General features: G+C 37.8%; 1 protein-coding gene across 38 annotated transcripts in view; it reads right to left on the bottom strand.

Moving 5' to 3' along the window:
- Window positions 1–16465, bottom strand: part of mbnl2 (muscleblind-like splicing regulator 2) — a 77697-nt gene that overhangs the window by 15155 nt on the left and 46077 nt on the right. For all 38 annotated transcript variants that reach the window (XM_079864089.1, XM_079864083.1, XM_079864080.1 and 35 more), the window contains exons 3-5: window positions 4502–4666; window positions 2846–3046; window positions 1115–1369 (exon numbers count right to left, since the gene is read on the bottom strand). In XM_079864089.1, the coding sequence (XP_079720215.1) occupies window positions 1115–1369; window positions 2846–3046; window positions 4502–4666 (621 nt within the window). The remainder of the gene's footprint in view (window positions 1–1114; window positions 1370–2845; window positions 3047–4501; window positions 4667–16465) is intronic.

The raw sequence follows: 16465 nt of genomic DNA on the forward strand, positions 1-16465 counted from the left end.
GTTGCTCCCATAAACAACAAAAAGCCGTCTACACTGCAAATGTGCAACGCTGGCTTTGATGCATCACTCACTTGCAGTGCATGTGTTCTCATTGGTTTTAAAGGGATCTTGCTTGCAGTGTCGATTGCTCCCATCAGAAATCAACAAAACTGCAGCAAAGCCATGCAACAAAATTGCATGTATGCAGAGATTGCGATGCAACAAAACTTGATAGCACCTGTTATAATCAAAGCCATATACATTAACAAAACTGTCCAAGTAATGCAACAGAATAAACTGCATAGATTGTGATTTTTATTGTAATCGATATTATAATCGAAGTGTAAAATGCAACAAAACTCAACGTGGCTTGCTTATAATGGTGCACGAAGTTCGCTCGCTTGTAGTGTAGACACGTAGACAAGTGAGTGCAGCCTGGCATGTGACCAAAATACGCTTGGATAGCAGATTAACCTGTGCATTCACGTCAGTTTGGCATGAAGATGCTATCCATCTCCTTAATTTAATCTTGACTGATTTGAGGAGAGTAGGCCTCCCATTGGGCAGAGAAATGGGGAAGTGAGCCGCACCCCGTGACCTTGTGTAGTCAAGGGTGTGAGCAAAAAAGCTTTTAAGCCATCGTGCTTATTATATTAATATCCTATTCCTAATAATGATCGCATCAGTATAGTACAAGATGGATAAGAAGGGGGAGCTCTCTCTCTCTCTCTCTCTTTCTTTACTCACAATGTTTAGTAGGACTAAAATCCTCCAGGGACGAGATAAGGGAGTCGACACAGATTTGGCACGCAACCCCGCCCAGATTCTGGAGATGGGTCATGGCTATATAATAATAAAGCAGTGCTCCACATTTAACGTGCTAACATCATCAGATATCCTAATCGCAAGCTCCGCCGGCACGTCTCTCTCAACATGTGTTGTCAATTGATTTTATCGCACACATAACCAAAAAGGTTTCACAACTCTAAGCACTGCCTTGGTTACGATTCAATGCAGTAAATTAAATTAAATGCAGCTGGTGGTGTAATTTTAAAAACCTCTAACATGACTCTTTAAACGTTGAATTGTATGCATGTTATTTGAATATGAGTTGTGCATGTTGTGATTGGCTCACCATGGCTGCAGCGGCGGCCTGCGCTGCGACGGCGGTCTGGTTAGCCTGATGTTGAGCTGCTTTAATCTTGGCCTGAAGGTGTGCCGGAGGGTGGAAATACTTGCACTTCTCGCGTGAGCAGCGGCTCTTGATGTAGTCCATGCACACGGTGACCGTGTTGTCGCTCGTGTCGATCATGGGGCTGTCGCTAGGATGGGCGAAGCGGCAGTCGGTCTCGCCGCGCGCGCAGTTTCCCCGCTGAAACTCGCGACACACCTGCCGTTCGCAAGACGCAAAACAAACACGCAGACAAAACAAACAGGGAACACAACAGAAATGTGCAAACAGAGACGTGAGTCATTGAAGTTTCAAACAAAGGTTTCATGTATGAGCACAGGTATGGTAAATAAACACACACACACACACACACACAGAGCTGAATATTAACAAAAGCAGCGACAGCCTCTCGGTGTGGGAGGGCCGCGGAGGAACGGAGCCTCTTATTATCACAGATATCAGTCAGTTGCTAAGTGATGGCATATTTAGTGACACACACACACACACACACACACAACCTTCAACTGTTATTGTTTCAACCACACTGATCATTTTCTTGCAAGGCAGAGCTGAATTGAAATGCCTCACACTTCTTTCTCACACTTTTCTGCAATAAATTCAGCTCCATCTTCAACACACAGACAAAAGCCTTCGGTCTTCATAAACTTCAACATTAAAGTCTGAAAATCACCCAGTGACCTCGACTTCACTCCAATGTTCAGAATTTAGCCGACAGTGATGATGCTAACATTTGCATACTGAATTATGACTGGTCTGCTTTCTTGCATTTATTTGCATACTGACACATGATTGGTCTTTTCTTTGTCTTTTTATGAATTATAATTGATCTTTATTTTTTTACATGTAATTACATACTGAATGATTGACCTTTTCTCTCTTAAGTTAATTTGCATTCTGATTTATGACGGGTCTTTTCTTTCTGTCATCTTTTCTTTATATTGAATTATTATGGTCTTTTTTGTTTGTTTTTTTTACACATATTTGCATATTAAAATGTTGCTCCAACATCTTATACTGTATTATGATTGTGATTTATTGCGATTCCTCAAAATATCAGATCAATTCATTCTTATGTCTGGCAATATACTTGAATTGTGATCTGTCTTTTCTCTCTTACATCTATTTGCACATTTCATTTCACTTTCTACCCGTTAAACCTAAGGGTTCAAGGTTTGACTACTTAGTTTTAGGAGTTTGTCTCTACAACACTGCATCCTTTTGAGGCCAAAAAGCATAGTATTTTAATGTGTATTTTAACAAAACAAACCTTTCTGCAAGCAGTATTTTAAAGGTAAATATTTACATAGTGATCTCGACTTCACTCAAATGTTCAATATTCATAATTTAACCGACAGTGATGATGCTAATATTTACATACTAAATTATGCTTTCTTGCATTCATTTGCATACTGACATATGATTGGTCTTATTTATTTATTTACATGTAATTGCATACTGAATTATCTCTTACGTTAATTCGCTATTTAAATTATTTACATAGTAAATAGTTAAAAGCATGAACTAGACTTACTTTTATATTATTTAGGTTTTATAATACCTTTTGTCTAGATTTCAATAATTGCAATGAGACTCTAACTCTGGCTCAGAAATGATGCGGCTCGTCTGGAGCTGAATGAAACGACGGCCTCATAATGTCTCGATGTGACGCTTTACCTCGAGCTTGTCGGTGCGCAGTAGTTTCTGTGTGGAGGACGAGCTCGGCACGTTGACCGGTGGGCTGCCCGGGACGATCACAGGGGTGCTGGAGAGCATCTCTGTGGGGACCAGACCCATGCCGTGGCTCATGGGAGTCAGGTACGGCGCGTAACTCAGTCCAGGGCTCGAGCCCAGACCTTGGCTGACAGGAAATGTAGGCTGTGAAGACAACAATTATTATGATAGAATTATGACATTGTTATTTTTTTTAGAATTAGATATAATTTAACTGTACATATTACTATTTCGAAATTCTGTATTTTTCAATTCTGTTTATAATGTCTGCTAAATTTAAAAATAATCAAAAAGTAAATGTGTTAGTAAAGTAAATATTTCTCATGAGAGCTGTTTTGCAAAGTCAAGCATCACTATTATTATTGCTCTTTTTTATTTATTTATTGTAATGCCACTCTGACGACAGTGATGATGGTCAAAAGCATTTGCGCAATTTGAGCCCTTCCAAGTTTCAAAAGGTGACAAAATATGCATTATTTTATTCTTTTGTTACTGTTATTAAAATATCAGGAGAGTTTTAAACTATTGCGACAGTTTCATCTGTGTTAGATATAGATCCGGGCTGCTAAAGACCCGAATATGTAATTATGATTGGCAAAACATTCATGTATTTATTTAAAGGGATAGTTCACCCAAAAATGAAAATTAGCCCATGATTTACTCGCCCTCAAGCCATCCTAGGTGTATATGACATTCTTCTTCTTTCAGGCGAATACAATCTGAGTTATATTAAAAAATGTCCTGGCTCTTCCCAGCTTTATAATGGCAGTGAATGGGTTTTTGTTTTTGGAAGTCCATCAAAGCGCATCTATTCATGATTAAAGTGCTCCACACGGCTCAGCGGGGGTTAATAAAGGCCTTCTGAAGTGAAGCGATGCGTAATATTCATATTTAAAACTTTATTGGTTAAAATAACTAGCTTTTAAAGTTTTAAATATGAATATTACGCATCGCTTCACTTCAGAAGGCCTTTATTAACCCCCGCTGAGCCGTGTGGAGCACTTTAATCGTGGATAGATGTGCTTTGAAGGACTTCCAAAAACAAAAACCCATTCACTGCCATTATAAAGCTGGGAAGAGCCAGGACATTTTTTAATATAACTTAGATTGTATTCGTCTGAAAGAAGAATGTCATGTACACCTAGGATGACTTCAGGGTGGGTAAATCCTGGGATAATTTAAATTTTTGGGTGAACTATCCCTTTAAAGGCCCTTGCACACCGAGTCCGAAATTCGCGTCCGAAATTTTCACACGTTAAAAAATAAATACGACCTCATGTTATGTCAGTCACGCTTACACACTGCCTCCGACACTTTCGTCCGTCATAAAAAAATTCAGATCAGGTTCGATTTTCTGTGTTTTTCACATCCGTAACAAGCATTTGAATGGTGTTTTGACAATTCAGAGCCACCGAATGACGGATACGAATAAACGCATTCGAAAATTTCGGACTCAGTGTGCAAGGAACCTTAAGGCTTAAAAAACGTATTTGTAATACTGTAAAGACAACAATTATGATGATAGAATTACAACTTCCCCTTCTGGAAGGCTCAACAAAAGCAAAACGCATCTAGAAAGACAGACGTCGGGTTTCCTACCACTGGTTGCATGGTGGTGCCGGGGATCATGAACTGCATCTGCTGGGCCAGCATCGCTGCTGCCGTCTTCTGCTGGATGAGGTTGTTGCGTCCGTTGATTTCCAGCTGCGTCTTCAGATGCGCTGGCGGGTGAAGGTACTTACAGTTCTCTCTCGTACACCGACCCTATGAGAGGGATCACAAATGACAACTCGTCAGAATATACGTTTTAAAAATGAATACATTTGCTGAAGTCTCAAGTCACGATTCGATACATATGACGATACTGAACTCACAATACGATATTGTTGCATTTTTGTAGTGTGATATATATTGTGACACGATAAATTGTAATCATTTCCCATCAAATCCTCAAAAAGACTTGCTGCTATTCATATCATAGCTTTACACTCTTATTATTTGACTATTGACTCATTCTATACAGTAAACAGACATCATCAATAAGTTTTCCCCTGCAGAAAAAACAACAACATCATCTATTTGCATATTTTATTTTACTTTCTACACATTTATCCCAAGAGGTCAATGTTTGTTTTCATTTATTTTCAGGTAGACGCCGCAACTACAAAAGCATAATATTATAATGTGTATATTAACAAAATAGTTTGCAAGCAATATTTTAATGTTTAGTTTAATGTTTCATTATATTAATAGTAAATCAGTTTAGTTAAAAGCATTAAGTACACTTTAGGGGTGGGCGATATGACCGAAATCTTATTTCACAATATGTGACTCTGGACCACAAAACCAGTCACATGGGCCAATTTTTTGAAAAAAATCTGAAAGCTGAATAAATAAGCTTTCCATTGATGCATGGTTTGTTAGGATAGGACAATATTTGGCCGAGATACAACTATTCTGGAATCTGAGGGTGCAAAAAAAATCGAAACATTGAGAAAATCTCCTTTAAAGTTGTGCATTTATGTTGGCGATTGTGCTGCATTCACTCACAAATATAAATGTATTATATATTTACGGTAGGAAATTTACAAAATATCCTCATGGAACATGATCTTTACTTATTATCCTAATGATTTTTGGCAAAAAAAAAAAATCGAATAATGTTGACCCATACAATGTATTGTTGGCTATTGCCACAAATATACCCGTGCGACTCGAGACTGGTTTTGTGATCCAGGGTCACATATGAGATATAACATCAATAAAGTTTGCCTCTGCAATAAAAAAAGAGAAAAGAGCTAGAAACAGTGTAGAAATGACTCTGCATGAAATACAAGCAGCATCAATGCAGAGAAGATGTCGTCTCCATACTGCAATATTAATTAAGTAGGCCGAAGTTAGAAGAATATTCTCACAAGGTCAAGCGTGTGTTTGCATTAAAACTCCACTGCAGGATATCCAGTGACACGGGAGGCCGAGCTGATATGAGATGTGAGAAATAGTGGAGGAGGGGTTAAAGAAGCGCAGCGGAAGCACATACTGCAGACACACACACACACACACAGAGAATCTCTCGTGTTCTGCAGATGCTCATTGCCCTGCATGAGTCCTACAGCATCAGCTGCGAGATCTCCACGCTAACCTTGAGCACACAGATCCCACGCTCATGAGACTCACAAAACAAGGAAAATGAAGGCAAATATAGATATAACTGAGTAAAATAATATGCAATACATTAGTACAAAGAAATATGTAATTGTTTTATTATAAATATGGTTAATTATATATAATTTAATTTCAGATATTTCTAAATTCTGTATTTTTAATGTATTTTTTTTTACGTTTATATTTCAAAATGTTTTTATATCTCTGTTTTTAATATTTCTGATATTATATATATATATATATATATATATATATATATATATATATATACATAAAATTTAACTACATTTTATTATTTCTAAATTCTGCATTTTTTTAATTCGATTTTTAATGTCTGTTACATTTAAAAATGATTTTTTGTTTTAAATAACAAATGACATGCAAAAAAATAAAACTAGTACAATGTGGAAAAGACTGATGCACATATGTGTGCATGTACACAAGCTTATCCATTTAGCAATATCTTTAACTTTTCTTCTGACTACACACTAAAAACACAAGCATTGTGCTAGCTGTCAGATCATACACTCTGACACTATCCTGACACTAGCTCACTGCTAACCAGATGCAATGCTTCATATATGCAAAAATGAAACCCTGAATGAAATGAAGAACAAAGCAGAACAAAAGTCTCTATATAAACCACATTCATTCAAAATGAAAACGATATTCAGAATTTTCCGTGCTTATTTCACTATGATCAAATTGCATAATATTTATTCAATCATACCTATGTTTCCTTATGGTATGAAACCGTTTAAAGTAGAGATGTGACCTATATAAGCTATTGTGTACTCTGCATTGTTGCAGGGAGGTCACAAATCCCTTGAAAACCTCTTGGGAAGCGTTCGCAGGAATGTGCTCGCTCAGCTTATCTGAGGTCTTGCTTGCTTGTGTTGGTTTATGACAACAAGGATAAAAGCGCAAGATGTCCAGGTATCCTTCCTTACTCGGATTACAATGGAGATAGTGTGCTATAAATAACACGAAACTAGATCTAAACAGCGCATGGCTGTCATTTCCATGATCTCCAAACAGTTAAACAACGCTGAATCAGCTTCACTGCAGCGCCAGGAACCCAAAAATCTGACTTTTGTTAACGCGGTCGAGACCTTGGGTGATTGATCACACCCAAAATACGTTGCATTTACGAAAGGGGTGGTATAATGCCCTTTTCACCAGATGTAAAATAAGTCTTTGATAAGTGTGTATGTGAAGTTTTAGCTCGAAATACCACACAGATATTTGTATATGGCATGTTAAAATTGTCACTTTTTGAAGGTGAGCAAAAACGTATCGTTTTTGTGTCTGTCCCTTTAAATGCAAATGAGCTGCTGCTCCCGGCACAGGGGGCGGAGCTTCAACAGCTTGAAACTGAAAATTTCAAAATTCAAATACTTATTTTAAATAGTAATGATATTTCGCATTATTACGGTTTTTATAGTATATTTGATCAAATAAATGCAGCGTTGATGAGCATAAAAGACTTCTTTCAAAAACATTAAAACATCTTAACACTTTCCCTGCCATTGAAAATTTCCATCATTTGTGAGACAACACTTCCCCACATGGCCTTTTCCGGCAATCCGTGTTTTACTATTATACGGTAGGGGGCGCTTTTACACATCTTCTGAAAGAGCACTTAATCTCCAGATCAAAACACAGGCGAAGAAGAAGAAGAAGAAGCAGAAACAAGCGATATCATATGTAAGCAACATTAAACAGCATATAAAACTGCCTAATGTTACCGAATGAAATGTCGACCCAGGACGAGCTATAGTGTGAAGCATTAGGGGTATTGATGGACTCGATCTACTCCATCTGTGTTTTGATCTTCGTTCTGAATCTGGTCTGGATGTACTCTTTGACAAAAACGTGATTTTCTCAGCTTTTTGCTCAAAATGTTGCTTTTTTTATGAAACTTACCCACATTCAAGTGTTGATAAAAAAAGAATGCATGAAGCTACAATAAAACAGGTTTTACATTTAAAAGCAGAGGGTCTGTTCTTCTTTCTTTTGATAAATTGCATGTTCAGACATTCATACAACAAAATATGAATTTTGTGAAAATGACTAAAAACGCTGGCAACTTTTTTTTCTTTTTTCACTGGCGGGGAAAAAGTTAACTATTCTAAACTTTGGACCACTGGTGTAAATGATGCTAATATCCTTCGTTAGAAACACAATCAATTATAGGCCAAGTTGAAGACAGGTCTAGACACTTAACACCCTCAAATTCCCAAATATGCAGCGCTGTAATCCATAGGATCAGGGTGCCGATGGCTATCGATATCCCTGCTGGAATAACAGTGTTGCTCAGCCGTCAGGCCAAAAGCTGAAAGGTGTCAAAGCCAATCAGTCCGGGCCAAAAGACGGACTCTCTGAAGTGACGGATGGTGAGGAGAAGTGAAAGACACCTGATAGAGGACTTCCACCATCGGGATTTTCGGGTGCTGTGCAAAGGATCGTACTGGAATATGTATGAGAGGTTTGATTTGCTATGTGAGATTGAGAGGAGACTGCTGATTCAATAATGAAGGAGGGATGGTCTATTTTTACCGTCAAACTCGGCAGGAATGGTGCTGATGGAGGACGAGAAGAAGCTCTGTATCAAATGACCGATCCTCGACGTGCTACACTATACTGCATCACTGCAATTAATGGAGGCACCAGATTTAGAAATCCGAGATGAGATAAACTAAGACATTAAAGGAGAAAAAAGCTGAAGAAACTTTAAAGGGGTGGTTTAATGCCCTTTTCACAAGATGTAATATAAGTCTCTGATGTCCCCAGAGTGTGTATGTGAAGTTTTAGCTCAAAATACCCCACAGATATTTGTATATATCATGTTAAAGTTGTCACTTTTTGAGCGTGAGCAAAAACGCACCGTTCTGTGTCTGTTCCTTTAAATGCAAATGAGCTGCTGTTCCCGGCACAGAGGGCGGAGCTACAACAGCTTGTGTCATTTTACCTCACACACACATGCACTGAAAATTTCTAAAACTTTTAGCCTTTTATGTTCAAACCGGAGTCAGACAATGATGGAGAGACTCGAGAAGAAGTGACAACATGTAGAAGCAACAGGACATTTCTGAATGGTTAGTTGGTGAATTTATGAAGCTGATGTGTAGTTATCTTCTAGTCATTGATTAGCATATTCTGTCTTGATAATCTATAAATCGTGTTTAGGGGGCGGGGTTTATGTAAATTTTATTGTTTGTGATGTCACTAACCCGGGAGGAATGTTGTGTAGTCTCTACCAGCCGTTTGTTGTAGTCCTTAAAAAAACATTTCTTTAAAATAAAATATCTGCCTTTGCTTTGAACTTTGAGCATTGAAACTTTGCAGATGTTGTTTATGCTCAAACAGCAACATTACACACTAACTAAAGTTAGAAAAGTGAAATCATAATCAACCACCCCTTTAAAGAAGAGGTACAAGGTTCATGGCGGATTGTCATTGCAAGCCGTTCAAAGCATGTTAACGAGCATCATATGGTGTATGGTCTTAATTTATTTCATCCTGAAAGAAACATCACATCACAAATGAATCTGAATTTGAACTGGATTGAATTCCAGGTGTAGCACGACTGAACCGATTCAGTTTGGCAAAATGACGTACTGTTGATTGGCAGTATCACTGAAAATGCCTGATTCACTTCACTTTGCAAACTGTTGTCAGTGTGAATGCTCATTAACATCTATTTGCATCGTGTCCTGGCCATTTATGACCATGTAAAGCAACACACAATCAATCGAGTTTCATTTTATGCATTTTATGTCTTGAAAGGAAAAGAAAAAGAGTGGTTTTACATACACAGCATCACAAATGAATCTGCATTTGCACCGAATTGAGTTTTGGATGTTTTCACAATCTTGGCAATTACACAATAACGGTGTGTTCACACTGACAGCAATTACACTGCTTCAGTTTGGAAAGTTACTGTACTGCTGGTTTCTACATAACTGGATTGTGTGGTAGTCATCATGTTACCTTGATGTTACCTTATATATATATATATATATATATGAATTTGAACTGAGTTGAGTTCTGGAATTAGTCCGTGAAGTGAATCTTACTGTTGTGTTGTGTACTAAGCAATTAGGCCTACATAATAAGATCTATGTTCACTAGTTTAACGGTATTTTGAAGATCAAACACGTTTTTATTTGACTCAATTTGTCACTTTGTGCTGCATTTTTTATTTAGTGAAGACAGAAAATGTGCTTTTCCCGCCACCCATGGATATTGCATGTACTTTCAAAGACAGTTATTTTCCTCTTTATTACTTTAAGGCTGCTTTTAAACAATCTGTACTGTATAAAGCTCTATATAAATAAATGTGACTTAAAGTGAAGCTGCAATACAAACCAGATTTTGCCGCTCAGGTGTGTGCGTTACTTCAGTGAAAAATAACTACATCTGGAGTAACTCTGACCTCGAAGGCGATACGCAAACATATTTAAAAAGGTCAAGTATCCCTGCATTAGCAAGCAATACCAGTCAATGTTTGTTTCAAATACCTAAAATAATGGAAAATGAGTTTGTGTCTCAAGGGAAGTGACCCGTCAGACCCTACATGTCAGAGCAAATGAGTTAGACAACCATTAATGCGGCATGAACAAAACACTACTCACAATCTACTGAGCTCAAGGGACTACTAGACTGTGACACATATATAGATTTACTATAACTTTAAAACTGTGATACAATCTCTATGACTGACATGAAAATCAAGCAAATGTTGATGTGAAAGGCAGTGTAGTGTAGCCGTCGTGTGGTCTGGCCAGCACTGAGTGAAAGTACAGTGGGTCACGCCGGGCCCGTCACTCTCCCGCACGGCACTTAAATAAATAGGCTTGATTAGTATACGGCACAGTGAGAGAGCGAGATCAAAGAGGCTTAACGGGATGAGCTCCTGGGAATGCTGACAAAGACAGTCTTCTGACATGAGCGTCCTTGTCATCATGTTGGGACTTTTATACCTGTATAAGACAGAACTGAATTCAGAAGGCCTTTTCAATTCAAATTCAATTCCTGAATTTGATTTGAGGTAGCGAAAAGGGATGCAGAATTACAATTTGAATCTAAGGAAAAATAATGAATATAAAAGAAAGAATTTCTAAAAACTTGGATAGATAGAAAGAAAGATAGATAGATAGATAGATAGATAGATAGATAGATAGATAGATAGATAGATGGATGGAACGATAAATAGATAGATAGATGGATAGATAGATAGATAGATAGATAGATAGATAGATGGAACGATAGATAGATAGATAGATAGACAGATAGAACGATAGAACGATAGATAGATAGATAGATAGATAGATAGATAGATAGATAGATAGATGTTGGATGGATGGAACGATAGATGGATGATAGAAAGATAGATAGATGGATAGATAGATGGATGGAACGATAGACAGATGGATGGAACGATAGATAGATAGATGGATAGATAGATAGATAGATAGATGGAACGATAGATAGATAGATGGAAAGATAGATAGATAGATGGAAAGATAGATAGATAGATAGATGTTGGATGGATGGAACGATAGATAGATAGATAGATAGATAGATAGATAGATAGATAGATAGATAGATAGATAGATAGATAGATAGATAGATAGATAGATAGATAGATAGATAGATAGATAGATAGATAGATAGATAGATAGATAGATAGATAGATAGATAGATAGATAGATAGATAGATAGATGGATGGATGGACCGAACGATAGATAGATAGATAGATAGATAGATAGATAGATAGATAGATAGATAGATAGATAGATAGATAGATGGAATGAACGATAGATAGATAGATAGATAGATAGATAGATAGATAGATAGATAGATAGATAGACAGATAGATAGAAGGAATGAACAAAGGAACAAAAGAACGATAGATAGATAGATAGATACACACAGACAGATAGATATGATAGAAGACTAGATCAATACGTAGAAACGAACAGATAGAACAAAGGAATGAAGGAACGAACAATCCGAAGGAATGAATGATCAATCGATAGATGTAGACAGTTATACAGACTGACAGAATGGCAAACAGTCAACAGAGAGAACGACAGATGGACAAATAGCTAGAGAGAACGACAGACACAACAACAGACAGACAGACAGACAGTAAGATAGAACGATAGAGCGATAGAACGACAGATAGATAGATAGATAGATGCAACGATAGATAGAAAGATAGATAGATAGATAGATAGATAGATAGATAGATAGATAGATAGATAGATAGATAGATAGATAGATAGATAAACAGGAAATAATGGTAAGGAAAGGTGCAATCAGGATCCAGATTGAATCAGATTTGAACCCGTGTCGCCCACATGAGCAACACACGTGCAGCGTCACACCACAGCTGTTTAAGTGCATTAGGGAAAGTCTTTAAATCAGTTGTGAGCACCAGGAGGGTATCAGGTAACCAGAAAGCTTTTACACAAATTAACTCCACTTACTGTGAATGACTTCTTTGAACCCCTAAAAGCTCTCGCCCCTTTCAAAGCTCAGAAACGGCCGCACCTGAAACATCTGAAGCGCAGCACCAGCACCGTAAACTCACAGTAAATGTTCTATACAGTCTCCTCAACTCAATCCCAGTGAGGACTGGGAACACTGTTATCCATTTCATGGAGAGATTAGGATTAAAACCACTTAACCCATTTAATATCCGTGCCCCAGACTCAAGCCAAGTAATTCCCATCTCTCGCCCATATAAACGAAACACATTTTCAAGAAAATGAGCGTTTAGGGTGAACATGCTAATTAGGGTCTAACTGAGGTCAAACTGGCTGGTGGAATTAGTGTTTTCAGACTCTAATAATAGATTTACACTGAGATTTTCCCTGCGGAATAAAATCCCAGAATCTCCTAATAGATAAATTCCTAGTTTTTACTGTCATCTGTCCAAACACTAAATGACGGAAAATGTTAAACGTATGGAGTTAATATTGTGCCATAATTAAACAAACAAATCCAGCAAAAAAAACAGAAAGCAATGTGCAAGTACAAAGGTCAATTTGAGCGAAAATGCAGTGGAGTAACAAATATGTATTGTGTTTTACAAATATAAATAAATGAGCCTAGATAATATTTCACAAATAAATACAAACCATCCTACAAATTGCATGTAACCTTTGAACAAATACCAAGTCTAGTGCATACAAATGCATATCTGTCTGTTATGATTGTGAGACACTTGGCTTTTTATGAGATCTCTCGGCTCGATTTATTCACAAATGCAGTTGAGCAACTTCCTCTTCTAGAACAGTAGATGGTGCTAAGATAGGGGATTCATTTAGCACTAGTCTCCCAGAAGCACTGATTTGAAACTTGCCTTTGCCTACAGCTGAGGAAAATGACCAGCGTGTTTCTGTCTAAATTTATCTATAATTAACCTTTTTAAGGTTTTCTTTTGTAAAATGTTTAAAAACATATTTGTTACTCCACTGCATTTTCGCTCAAATTGACCTTTGTACTTGCACATTGCTTTCTGTTTGTTTGCGAGTTGAGTTTTCCTTTCGAGTTTGTTTGGAAAATGCTGGATTTGTTTGTTTAATTATGGCACAATATTAACTCCATATAAACGCCCTTTGTCATCCTCTACCATTTGAACGATCGACCACAAATTAGAGCTTGAACTGCGGACCCGCTTCTCTCCGGCTCGACTCCTGTTTCCTTGATTTTCCGGGCTTGCAGTCAAAAGTAATCCGACAGCGCTGGTGGGCGGGAGACAAACACAGGGGCCATTTTCAGAGGAGAAGGAGAATCGAGCCTCAGTTGTGGCCTCCAACACCCAAACACCCATTTGCATTTGAGTCTCAATGGGCCTTTATTCCAGCGGCGAGCTGCATTACATCTGATGAGGGCGGCCCTCCAAACACTGGAGACGTGTTGATGCCTCGGCACGCATTTACTGATAAAAACAAGTTTCTCTCGTTGTATACACACACAAACAGTTGGCATGTCATGAACCGGACATCATGCATGAATGCAAGATTTAAATTGACTTGAGAACACGTATTACTGGAGTTTAATTCAACATGATACAACATTTGCAAACAATTATTCTTCTTTACCGTAATTATCATGTATTGCAAAGTAAAAACTGAATATTAAATGAATGTATTTCCAAACCAAGATAATGGAGGGAGCTTGAAGTTCATTCTCCAGTTCATCGCTAATCGCAACGCTTCTTTTTGCAATTATTGCCATAATCTTTAATAAATTTACATTAACCAGTGTCATATTACTTTTGATTCCCACACTAAGTTTTTTTTGTCCGCGGAACGCTGAGATTTTAAGTTAATATCAGGTAAACAAATAAAATATTTATATATTTTGGTAAGTGTTTTATTTTAATTTTAAAATTTTTTAAACTTATTAAAAATAATAGCAATAACTCTTCAATTAATAATTTAAAAATGTTTAATTTCTGAATAAAACTTTTTTTTTTTTTTACATTTTTATAAATTAATGAATTATTAGCTTTTCGTCAACTCACGAACCCCTTGCAATTCAGAAGTGGAGCAAATATTTAGTGATGACTGATGAAGAAAAACGTTCTTTAGAACAACATAACCTATTGAAGCTTTCAATAAAACCGGGGGCAAATTTTAATACAGTAAACAAGGTTAATATGTTGAATTCATGTTGACTTTATGTCATGCTCAAGGCCACAACGGCTGATGGTTTGCACCTTCAGGAACTTGAATCAGTAACTTTCTGGTTACTCTCCCTGTGCTTTAGCCACTAATCTTAACCACAAAACAAGAGTATCCTCACGAGTGCGAACCCTCACAAGAAACAGAGATGTGGTCATGCACCAGTTGTCTGGCTATCAGCCTGAAAATGCATCTGTCAGTTTGCGTTGCTGAAGGGCAATGGAGTCTCGTGGAGTCTAGCTGATCTCTCATGCCTTCATGCTCACAGACTGAACGTGACACTGAAAAAGTACCTTCAAAACCTGTGATGAAGCTGTGAACCCAAGAAGGGGTCTCGTGTCTGCGGCACGTCCTGGGTGAACGACCACCAATGAGTTTTCTCTAGCGGTCAAAGGAAACCTAACTAAGTGAACTTCCCTGCAACCAGAACCATCAAGGCTGGCGGTGCAAAAGTGGATGAGAAAGTAGGACTGAGTAAACCCTCCCGGTTCCTCTTCCGGAGTTCTGATCCATTTCACGCATCTCCATTTCCCGCACTCATCATATGACCTACATGACCGTTCAGCGACATCATTTCCTGCTTTAAAATTAAGGGCTCTGTGGGTAGCGAGCGTATAGAGTGGAACTGAATCAGTGAAATACAGAAGGAATTGAAACATTACACTAAATCTTTAGTCTTGCACAGTACCAAGTGCTGATCTGTAAGTCTGTAACACCGTGTCCTAACCAGACGCGATGTGATAAGATTCCAGCGACAAATAATTAGTCTGTCCACACTAGACGTGACGGCGAGATGCGTCGAAATCAATCAAAATCCACAGCCAATCAGAACAGCGTGTGGGCGGAGTCAGCCAATCAGAACAGCGTGTGGGCGGAGTCTCGCGGCACTAGAGTCATCTTGACGGCACTTGCAAGAAAATGGATAAGAAGCTGCATAATCAAATACACAAATATTACACCATTTAAACATTATTAAAAATACATAGGCTGAGTTACTAAGACAATCTTTGTCAAAGAATACACTTGTTTGTTCACAGTTTGAACATTCTTTTTTCCATTTGTTTAATTTCAAGATCTGCGGTGAATTATCCATTGTTGCTTTTACAGCTACAAAGCTGGAGCACTACATGATATTCAAAGTCACATTACACGCTTTTAACATTAAATAAAGCACATAAACAGCACCTGAGATTATCATTGCCACACTTTGTGTTTGTTGTTCCAGCGCGACGTCGCAGAAAAATAGAAACCGTCGCGGCTGGTTAGGACACGGTGTGAGACCGAGCAACCTGTGATGCTTAATGTCCTTAATGTCCAGGTCATATTTGCAATGCAAGAACAATGCTTTTACAAATGCTTTTTTTTCTAACGTAAACAAATTAAAGAGAAAAATTAAATCATGCAGTTTGGAATATTTATGGTCAGTGCGTCCTCATTTTTGGGATGTTTCAGATTCTGAGATGTTGTTTGCAGATGTGAGAAGTGAGAGTTTATTAGACTCAATGCAGGGATCAGCTTCTTCCAGATCACCGCTTCCCCAAAGTGAGTTTCACTGTAGCGGAAAAGGCAATTACAAATAATGAGGTGAGAGAGACTTATGGGGAAATACTGCCTGACGCTGGTTTAGTTAACGTTACTAACGCACACATGAGTACGTAAATCTTACATCTATCTAATATATATATATATATATAT

This window comes from Squalius cephalus (genome assembly GCF_949319135.1).
Source record: "Squalius cephalus genome assembly, chromosome: 2".
Taxonomy (NCBI): Eukaryota; Metazoa; Chordata; class Actinopteri; order Cypriniformes; family Leuciscidae; genus Squalius; species Squalius cephalus.